Source organism: Trachymyrmex septentrionalis, unplaced genomic scaffold (assembly GCF_001594115.1).
Source record: "Trachymyrmex septentrionalis isolate Tsep2-gDNA-1 unplaced genomic scaffold, Tsep1.0 scaffold107, whole genome shotgun sequence".
NCBI classification, from domain to species: Eukaryota; Metazoa; Arthropoda; class Insecta; order Hymenoptera; family Formicidae; genus Trachymyrmex; species Trachymyrmex septentrionalis.
Genome location: NW_017304196.1, coordinates 616,031 through 627,282, shown reverse-complemented (window position 1 = coordinate 627,282; position 11,252 = coordinate 616,031). Strand labels below are relative to the sequence as shown.

The 11,252-nt window shown below is 33.6% G+C and overlaps 1 protein-coding gene across 1 annotated transcript in view; it reads right to left on the bottom strand.

Annotated features, from left to right (window-relative positions):
- The window catches only part of LOC108747011 (semaphorin-1A-like), a 227,487-nt gene that overhangs the window by 177,994 nt on the left and 38,241 nt on the right, over nucleotides 1–11,252 (bottom strand). Inside the window, exon 2 of the mRNA XM_018484219.1 lies at nucleotides 7,479–7,659. Within this exon, the coding sequence (XP_018339721.1) occupies nucleotides 7,479–7,575 (97 nt within the window). The 5' untranslated portion in view covers nucleotides 7,576–7,659. The remainder of the gene's footprint in view (nucleotides 1–7,478; nucleotides 7,660–11,252) is intronic.

Sequence of the window (11,252 nt, the reverse complement as noted above, 5' to 3'; positions counted from 1 at the left end):
GTACCTGTTCGAATGTCAACTGACGATTGAAAATTTGAATATATGTATATACCGAAAAGAGAACTTCCCAAGAAAATGAACATCGTATATATGAACATAACTTTTATGAAATCAATTGTTGAAACAAATTTTATCACGCTGCAACTTTTCCAAAAAATTTTACAAAATAAATGCTATTCAAATATTTTTCTCCAAGATTAATTGAATTACAATTCACATTGAACATCTATTTTAAAACATATTTTCTAATCTCTTCCATTGTTGTACAGACAATGATAATATTTATCGATATAGAACATTATTGAAATCATTCGAAAGCTCACAAAAGAGATGATAATCTATTCAAATATATATGCGATAAGGTAAATTTTAAATAATTGTAAAAAGTGATTTTTATTATTATAAAAGATTTATATTATATTATCAATATCTCGCGGTAAATGAAAAATTTTTTATTGTAAAATTTGTATCGTAATTTATATATGTCAAAAAGCTTTTATTCCGAGGAAGATTTTATATATGTAATAATTGTACAAATAAAAACAAACAAATAAAAAATTTTAACTCTACGTTTAAATTTACAATTAATTTTAATATTAATTTAATTTTACGCTATAAAATTTAGTATGTTTTATAAAAACATTTTGCCTTCCTTTACTGTAATATCAAAAATTAAAAGTAATAATTTTCTGCAAACACAATAACATATTTAAAATAATATATTTTACGTTTATCTTATATTTATAACGCTATTAAAATAAAATTCGTTGTAATACCGTTTAATATAGAAAATAAAGTTGTCGATTTTTCACATTTTAATTTATAGCTTTAATTTGCCTTTTATTTTCGGCCTTTTATTATATAAAAGATTATCTCAATGTTCTCGCTCAAAGAAAGTTAACTTCCAATTAGTGAGACAAATTGTCCGCAAAGTTTGCCAATTTGTTTCCAAATATATCGCATATACAATAATTGGTACATTTTGTTTATTATCGTTATAATACCTAGCAATTAAAAGACGTGTTGTTTGCAGTATTGAAAACTTTAAATATAACAAAGAAAGTACGAAAGAAAGAGAGGAGAAGAGCCAGGAGAAAATCTCTAATTTCCATCCTTTATATTTATCTCAAATAATTATTGTTCGTCATTCGAGCACGACGCAAAATTTGTACACAGAGCTTTCGAGGCAAAGAGAAATATTTTCTTTGTGACGGTCAGCGAACGTGCCGCTTCGCTGATGTTTGTCGAATACATATACGGCTGAGTTCGCATACATATCAAAACGCGAGAATAGAATAGTTCGCGTTTGATCTCGCAGAGAGTTCTCATTTATTTCCGACGTAAGGGTATTTGCGTGAATGTAAATCTCCTACAGATATAGCTTTAGCGTACGCTACTAAATGGGATACCTACCTCTAATGCAGAATTAAGTTACTCCCTAGTTACAGTTGCAGTTTCCCCATATCGCTTCCGGACCTAAATCAACTTCATAATTACATATAAAATAATCTGGCGTCAACCTACACAATTTTCGATCTCATCAAAATTTAAGATTGCCAGAATAAAAACGTACGTTATGAATCGAATCTTTCTTCCACAGATATAAATATCAAATATATCAAAATCATTAAATGCACGTCTTTTATTACAGCTTCCTGGATCAACTTTTGAGATAATTTCTTTCCTTAACAAAAGCAAGAAATAGGAAAAAAAAATGGAAAAATCATTTATCGTACTTTTTAAATTTATAATAATGTAATCTTTATAAAAATTGTCAAAAATGAAAACTCTGTTGAAAATGAAGAAGTTACATGAAGCAATTCAAGAAGAATATGATAACGCCATTAATTTTCTTTTCTTCAAGCTTAAATTCATAAGCCGTTTATTTTCAATTGTTCATTATTTTGTAGATATTATTATGAACATTTTCATTAAGAATAATATAAATCGAAATTAACAGAAAAAATTCAAAATGTATTCAGCTTTTGTTTCCAGATAACACAAATAATCTATTTAAACAAGTATTTACTTTTTTGTTTACTTACACTTTAATTGAATACGGTAATCTGTTTGAAATGAATTCTGAAGAATTCCTTTCCGATAGTTAACACAGAATTCTATAGAAATAAATCTTTTGACTGCTTATAGCTTCATTAGAATACTATAGTATATAAAGGTTATTTCGATTTAATTTTAAATTTATATAAATTAAAAAAAGATTACTTTTTAAATCTGAAAAAGGGCTCTCAGTTTGGTGACATAAAAGCGAAATGTTTTGGGACTCTCAGGAATATTTTTAGAACGTAAAGAACGGAAGAAAAGAACGAAACAGAAATTTATTTATAAGTCGGGAATAAGAAAAGAATCCTTTCTGTGCTATCTGGATTGTTATTCAGTCGCTATAATCGATATCGATTACTTATTTCAACTTTGAAAAACATCATGAAAAAATCTCGGAGGAAACACTACACTATTTTACAATTTATTGGCACTAAACTTAAAAATTTTATAAATGAAACAATTTTGCACTTTATCGCAGATAAAGCGAATGCACGAAAAGATAACAAAACTTATTTACAAGCTCCTTTTTGTCAAATAAATCCAGCATGAGCAAATATATATTTTGCTCCATTACGTTAAAAAATATTTTAAAATAAAACAAACTTGTTTTAACTAATGAAAAGTAAAAAAAAATATAATAGTTAAAATTTTAATATTATAATAAAAAATTTCGTTAATCAATAAACTCTTGAATTAAACAAGCAGCTGTAAGTTTGTAATAAATCATTTTGCAAAATATAATTTACATATAATATTACAAGCTATATGTGCAAATATTATATCAACTTTTTTATCCTTTATGCATACGTATAATGTTTAGCATTCAAATTAAAATGAAATTATTAAATGAATATGAACTACAGATTTAACTACGATAATTTCATGAAATATTTAGACTTACAATCAGTAGATTACTAATTCGATGATGTTTCGTGGCTTAAAAACATTCACACAAGCTTGAATAAACTATTTTTTTTTATTATAAAAATTTTCTTCATTATTTTTATTTATCTCTCTATTTATATTGTAAAAACAATCAATAAAGAAAAAAGAGACAATGCCTTAAAAAAAAGCCTTTCCTTAAGATTATTTTGGTTACGGTATTGCATGAATTTCTAAGTATGTACGCTTCTAAATATGTTTTAAAAATGCGACTGGATTAGTAACGCAATAGTTGACAGAATATGTTGTTAGCAGATATGACGTTAGAGTGGTATGTAACATGTTTTAGCAACTCATTGGCATCTTTCATTGAAATAGCGATGACATACTAAAGTCTACATGCACATAGCAGCAGCAATAATACATTATGGATTAAATTTGAAAATGAAAACGTTTAAAATCTGAAAATTTGAAAATTTTCTTGTGACGAAAGATAAGATTAATCGTATAAAAAAATTTTTCAAAAATACAAATAAACATTAAATAATGATAAATACACACAAATGATAGAATATTATACCGAAACTTACGAAAAACGTTATATATATTTTTTATAATGATAAATTATATACGCGCGCGCGCGCGCGTGTGTGTGTGTGTGTGTGTAAGAGAGGAAGAAATATGTTTATAGAGTGAACTAGCAATAATTAATATTATTGCATTTAAAAAAAAACAATGTTTAAATGTAACGCAATTCTATTTAATAAAAATTCCAGAACTCATTTACGCCCGCAAAATAAATTCGACGTGGTAAAAAAAGAAACCGGCGACGATGAACAATAAAAATGTACATTTCCGTTGCTAATTTGCGACCAAGCGATTTAGCTCAATTCACCAGAAATAAATTTTACTGTGCTACCACACTTTGAGAAATAAAATTGCATTAGCTGTCGGTAGCGAACATCGCCGACGGCATGCCCGACGAGGATACGTTATACCGAGCTATCGTTTACGGTACATTTACGCTACTTAGCGAACTTCCAATTCGAAGTCGAAGCCCGAATCCTATATCCCACATCCTATATCCACGTCGAACGCCAGAAGAATAATTCAAGCTTCGACGATCGAGGTGCGGAGCGGCGAAGGGACGACTCTTCTTAGTGCACGCAAACTTGACGCACACAGTGTGCGCAGTGCACAGAACACACATCGGACTCGAATGCAGACACCGCCGTTGTTGACGCGGTCTCTCTCTCTCGGAGCTTAACAAAGTTCTTCCGAGTCCTAACGAGCTTACTCTTGGCGAGAACCAGTCGAGTATATGGCTTCCGTCTCTCGTAGCAAATGGTTAACCTACATACCCTGCCTCGAGATTACTTACATTCCAATCGAACGTAGTTAGACGCGACTTGCCATACTCAAAGATACACTATCACGCATGCACTATCATGGATTCGCATGGATTTATAACAGACTTGATATAACAACATTTCGATGCCTTTTACAAGTAACAACGTGTTAATATCCCGCTGATGTAAAATGTATTCAGATTTAGGCAATCTTTTTCATATATATATATTTTTTTTTATTTTTACAAATCAAATACAATATTAAGCACGTATGTTTCTTTCAATATTCTAATTTGAATAAGCGATCTCGATAATCCGAGATCGTCCGACGTAGTCGTTTGTGCGGCTCTAAAAATAATTCTTAGGTCAGGATATTCCCGACATTTGTGACGCGAAGAGAGTACACTACGGGAGAGCGCTCAATTTCATCTCGAACGAGTCTGGCTGACTAACTACGTATGTATGTATGTATGTAGCCCCCGTCCCTCGCTGCCCTACCGTAATTGAATACTCAATAGGATTTACCAAAGCGGACCGACGTAGTCCGTGCCGCGGCGTGGCGCGGCGTGGCGCGGCGTGGGCGAGCCGATCGACAGGACACACGCCAATATTTGATCCGCGTCAAAAGCTTCGAGGCGGATCCACCACCGACACGGCGAATTTCCAACGGTCGTTAACCCCCACGCTGATCGCGCTGTCTCGCCGCCGCAGCGGCGTGTGATCCTCTCCCTCTCTACCTTCCGCTCGGGTAAACTTCCGAAAAGCCGTCATCCCCGATTTCACGGAAATTATCGATTGTATCTTTGTTTACGATAAAAAGCGACGCGTGCGACCTATGGCCGAAAGGCCTACGGCGACGATCTCTGCATATATGAAGTTCTTTTCCGACGAATGAATTTCGAATAAATTTTTAAGTGACAGAGATTTGATTTTTTTTTTGGTGAAAAAATGAGCATAGTTTAGGAAAAAAAAAAGAAAAGAAAAAGAAACAGTCGGGAACACGATTGAACGGGAAGAGTCGTTTCTTTGAAATTTTAAAATTAAGTTTTCACCCTTTGGTAAAACGAGAAAGAGCACACGTTCGGAAATATTTTATACGTCTCACCTGCACGCCTCTCGCCGAAACGTGCCGAAACCTGCATTTAGGCACGTCTCCCTTTGCTCGTCCTTCGCTTATCCAAGCCGAACACTAACCCCCCGCGTGTGTCTATGTTTAGCCTAACCGTTCTACTACTCGTTTTGGAGAACGTTCGTCGTGCCGTACGACCAAATCCACAGGTGCGGTTGCTTTAGGGTGCTCACATCGCGCGGAAGTGCCTTTGAATGAATAGAGCCGACCGTCGACAGCGCGTGAATGCGCCGTAGGAGACACGTATGAAAGTCACCGGCTATCCGGCACAGAATGCGACCTCTCGGAGGGACAGAATAACCCGGGTCGTCGCGATCCAGAAGACGAGACAAACCATTTCCCGTCGCCGCGCGTCTACCGTTCTCACGATTCTTCCACCTTCCTCCGCTTGTACGAATGAGAATTAAGTCGTGGTTTAACCAGCACGTTGGAGATCGCCCAAGAGATAAACGGCTACCGAGTGGATAGGGCTCTTATCTGTGTTATCCTTCTTCAAGTTCACTCCTGACCAATTTTTTTTTTCGGTTTCACTCGAGAAAGACTCGGAGGAAGACGCCCACTTGGAATAAATTTCAAAACTTTCTACGTGATCGTCGCAAATTTGGATTAAGACTATTTTAATATAATATGCACTCGCAGATAACTTTGTGGAATATAAAAGATAATTGGATCAAAAGATTTCTCTCCATATTGTTTTAAATGTATCTTTTTGAAAAATGAAAATTATGTAAAAATGAGAAAAGTTCCGCGATTAGCTCGAAATTTGCGGACGCGTACCCGACTTAAAATCAATTATTCCGTAACAGAAGGTTCAAATTAATTGTCACATTAAGCTTAATATTATATCTTAATATTTATTATTAATGTTAATATATACATGGAACGTAGAATCTCTGTATAGAATCTCTGCTCTATATTAAATAAAAATATTGTTAAAATCTGCTTGAAGTGAGAAGGGAAAAGGTGAGTTCATTTTTATTAAAAAAGAAAAATGATTCGACATTGATAAGACAAGAAGAGGCTTACAAATTTTTACCTACAACGTAATGATGGAATCATTATGTTGCTTTTTTAGCGGAATGGTAAGTGATCGCCTGCCATAGGTAATGGTGCGCGATAAATTCGCGGTTGGTTAGCCCGTAAAGTGTGACTATATCGACGCTTCGATTGATTAATTAGATTAATTTTAATTGAACGCCTATGTATATTCTGAAAGGCTGGCTACCGTCAATTTAGTAACTCGATAAATCTATAAAATAGCGTGGCGAAAGTGTGGCTACATTTTATTAAATTCCGTCTCGCAAAAGGCCGCCGTGTGGCATCACGTCGGGCCAAATTTAGTAACGGATCATTATTGAGTTTTGCAGCAAAGATACGGGTATTCAAATTTAAATAATTGCTTTTGCCGGCACGTCTACCATACTTATTATTATTATCATTTCATGATAATAAAAAAAACGTTGACATTTAAATGTAAGTACTTGAATACGAATTAGAAGTAATGAAATGATAAATGTTTTCTCATTCGGTATACTTTTTTAATCAGAGATGCTATTTAAGCAAATATTCTTAATCTTTCTAAAATTGGAGCGGTAAATTAGTTAAATAGCACTTAATTCTATGATAGTTTCCAATTCAATTTGCTGTGACCAAAAATAATAAATTAACGAGATTACCTTGTGATAAATATTGAAACTAACGATAGCTAACTGCAGAAATATATTATCTAATTATCAAGATCGATATTTTTGCATTATAAGATATAGGATATTCAAGTACTTAAAATGTGCATGTAAAGATATTTTATATTCCCGTGAATCCTCTGAAATCTGTATTTAAAAAAAATTCCTTTTCCTTTCCAAAAATGAAATTAAAAAATGGAATACGTAAATCTACACATTTCTGAGAAATGTAAAAAAAAAAGCAAAGAGAGAGAACTTAAAACGAACCATTTGACGATAGATGGAATCTGAATGGAAATGGAAATATAAATTGGTTGTTTTGCACTTGACTAAAACAATATAATAGACGAATATTCTTGTTTAAATATTACTCACGATGTTTGAGGTGCAGTCTAGGAATGGGATCCTGTGGCCAAGCCACATTTTGCGCGGCAAAGCTGATCAGAGCCAAAATCCGCAGCGACGCGCTCATCCTGGAAACAAATGGCCCTGCAGGATGTCCGACAAATCAACGGTAACTTTCAAGCCTCATCATCGCTGCCACTGATCGTCATTCCTGCAATCATATAACAGCGACTGTAATTTTGCAGGTATATATATCACAAAGTTCGCACTAGTTAAAGTGGTAAAGTCAAGATGTTATACAGTTTATGTGCATTACTTTAGAATGCGAAATATTTCAACGTTTCTTAATCTATCTGAAAACCACGATTATGATATAAAGAATTTTTTCAGACAACTATTTTCTATAAATTTTTAACATTATTAAATATTAAACTCATAATAATTAACGATTAAATATTTGAAACGATAAAATATTTGAAAAAATTGAATATTAAACAATTTAAAGATTACAATTCAATTCAAATTTTTCCTTCAGAAATGTAACATTGATTGTTGCTTGCAATTTTTTCGGAAATTAAAATATTTTAATAACTTAATTTCGTTTTCTTGGTAGCAAAAGGTCGAAAGTTGTGTTCTTCTTTACATCACAATTATTGTCTATCGACATCGTTGTCGCGCAAAGAACGCCCTAGAATCAAAGAGAATGTATCATTGAGAAAATTGATTTCGCTCGCATATGCACAATACTCCGCATGTATAATTCCAAATTGAACGCATGTATTTTTTATGGCACGAAGAAAGCAGAACATAAGAAACGAGTCTTATGCCCGCTTTTTAAGCACAACTTATATATGCATATCTTCTTGTAGAAGAAAACTACTACTTGGAATAAATAAGGGAAAGTACGAGCTAGGATAAAAGGCTAACGAAGAAACGGGAGACGACCACCGACTGCAACGACTACGATGAAGAAGACGATGATGTTATGCATTATGCAGAGAGGTCGCTAGCTCGAGTTTCTATTTGTCCTGGGGCCGTATACTGCCGTCTACTACCTCGATACTACGTTGAAGATTAAACGTGGTATCGAATATACTCGTATATGCATTTATATAATATAAGTATATAACAGTGAATAAATATTATAAATAGTTTATAATAATTAATTAAATGATAAATATATTTTCCTTTAAACAAGAGACACTTTCAGCTTTAATCTCTCGTCGGTTTTGGTGGTAAAAAAATGATAAATGTATATGTAAGGTGTCGATAAAAATGCAACCAAACAACGTGTGCTCTAATGCTTTCTCGATCTATTTAGTTAATAATAAATCGATTTAAGAAAAATTGATCTCAACATACTTTTTGTAATTAGATTAGCAAAATATGAAAACGTCAATTTTCATTTATTTACTATTAGCAAATAAAAAGCAGAATAATATCAAATTAAATATTAAATATTAAATGGTAAATTTAAAATTGATGAAAAATCGATAGAACAGCTAGATATGAAATAGCCAATACAATATTATATACGGATAGATTTATACACGTATAAGCCTTACTTTTTCTTTCTGTCAAATAATACATATCGCTAAAGTAACGTTTTATTATTTTTATCAATTTTATCCGTCATTTTTTCTTTTGCTGAGCACAGATTTACGTACATTGATAAGTAATTTTCTGAACAGCTGGTACATTCTTCGGCCTTTGTAAATATCCAAAGCGAAATTATCATTCTATACTGCGCGCGCGGCGCTCATTTTTCTCCGACACAAGCTTAGCAAAGTAAATGGAAACAAGATTCTAACCATCGTGTCAGTAACCTCATTTCAATTTGCTCGCACGAATTTGTAAGCAGTGGTAACGTCAATCGAAATCGACATAACAAACAGTTACATTGTATTGTTAAAGTTATTAATTAATCTCGGCTGTTTAATCAGTTGCATTCCAATGAGCGGCAATGAGCCGTATTGTTACTCGACACATCTGGTAGACGATCATAAATTCATGATTATTTCGCAGCGCGGCAGCTGCGCGGCCGCGCGATCTAATAAAATCAGATCGTGAATCATGTTCGAGCGGAGACGAGAGAAGAATGTTTCGCTGCGGATCCGTCGTGTTTGCCATGATGTTTGCGAGAGCAAGAACACGCGCCTCGCTAGGCGTGGCTCGCCCTACTTTCGAGAGATACGAGGGACGAGTTGCAGATCGAGAGTCACTTCCCTTCCAGCGTCTCTCTCGTCGGCGACGGTAACGGTCGCTTTCCGATTCCACGAGTGTGCCTTCCACCGAAAATGAGAGACTTTCTCTTACATTAGACGACACTCCATCGAGCGTTTTACAAACAACGGGAAAGCTCGTTCCACTCAATCGTCGGATGCTCTCTCGATGCGGGAAAAGACATCTAATTTTCAACGTCCCATATACGAGGATCGTCGGAAACACAGAAAGACGACCACGTGATTACAACTCTAATTTCGGAACTCGAGATTATCATATCAGTCGTGGCGCAGAGACAGCGCTCTCGGAATATGAATTTGCCTAATTTGTGGGTTATATAAATATTTCAGTTGATAGAGAGATGTGAAACGACGATAGAGGTGCGCGATATGCTCCTCGTTTCGGAAAAATTAAAAGAAAAAACAATGGCGTTTAAGTTTTCCTTGTTAACGCGACATTTTTAGAAATATTTTTGTATTATTGAATTTTTAGTTTTATCCAGACTGCATAGTGATTGAGATAGAACCGAGAATAATTAAGTGTCGCAAAGTCAAAGACTTATTTATTATTATATGCAAATAAAGTATCTATAGATGTTCTTTTCTCTCTCGATATTATTTTTATAGGAAAATCAAAATTTCTAAGTACGCTACATCTATTTGTAAACATGCTTTCAGCCAAAAAATGTTAATTTAATATTCAATTATTCGATACACACGTATACATATTTGTACGTCTATATGTATATTGTTGATAAAACATATCTATAATTAATCCAGTAATATATATAATACATATATGTACCTATATATATTAAGATAAGTAAATATAAATATTGCATATGTATAATATATTATATTTAGGAATTTGTGTTATTATTGAGGAAATGTAACTGCTTATATCTCCTAAAATTATTTAACTATTATCGTTGTTTTATCTTTGAGCGCAACATAATTTATCAAGTAAATCTCGGGTACATGATAAACATATCGAACTTCGGTAAGTAGACAATTATTGTAAACAGTCTCGAGGTATTATAAACATCAGAATATAACTAGCAATTCAGTTAGACGTTTACAGATTAGTTTCGCAATTCTCGATTTAGTAACAATTTCACATTCTAAACTAAATAGTATGAAATTCTCTTTATTTTTCTATTGATTATCAGAAAAGATAAACACAAAATAGAAGCAAAAGTGGAGTTGCAGAATCTTTTAAATGTTCATCACAATGACGTATCATGAATACATCATAAGCGGGATGTCAAATTTGTTCGACTCGATTTTTTTTTCTTTTTAGAACAAAATAAAAATTAAATAAATAAGTAAACTAAAAGCACACCGTTAAAGATTTACGGTAACACTCGAAAAAAATGGACAGAAAGCACACCTTGAAAACGAGTGAGGGATGCAAAAGGAAGAGGAACGACAAGGAAAAGCAAGCGGGCACAGGGCGTAACCTCTCGTGAGTAAAACTTTGAACACGCTGCAGGAAAGGGAGAATGTGAGCGCTCTGCAACTGCTGCTGCTGCTGCTGCTGCTGCTGCTGCTGCTGCTGCTATTGCTGCTCTGCTGCTACAGT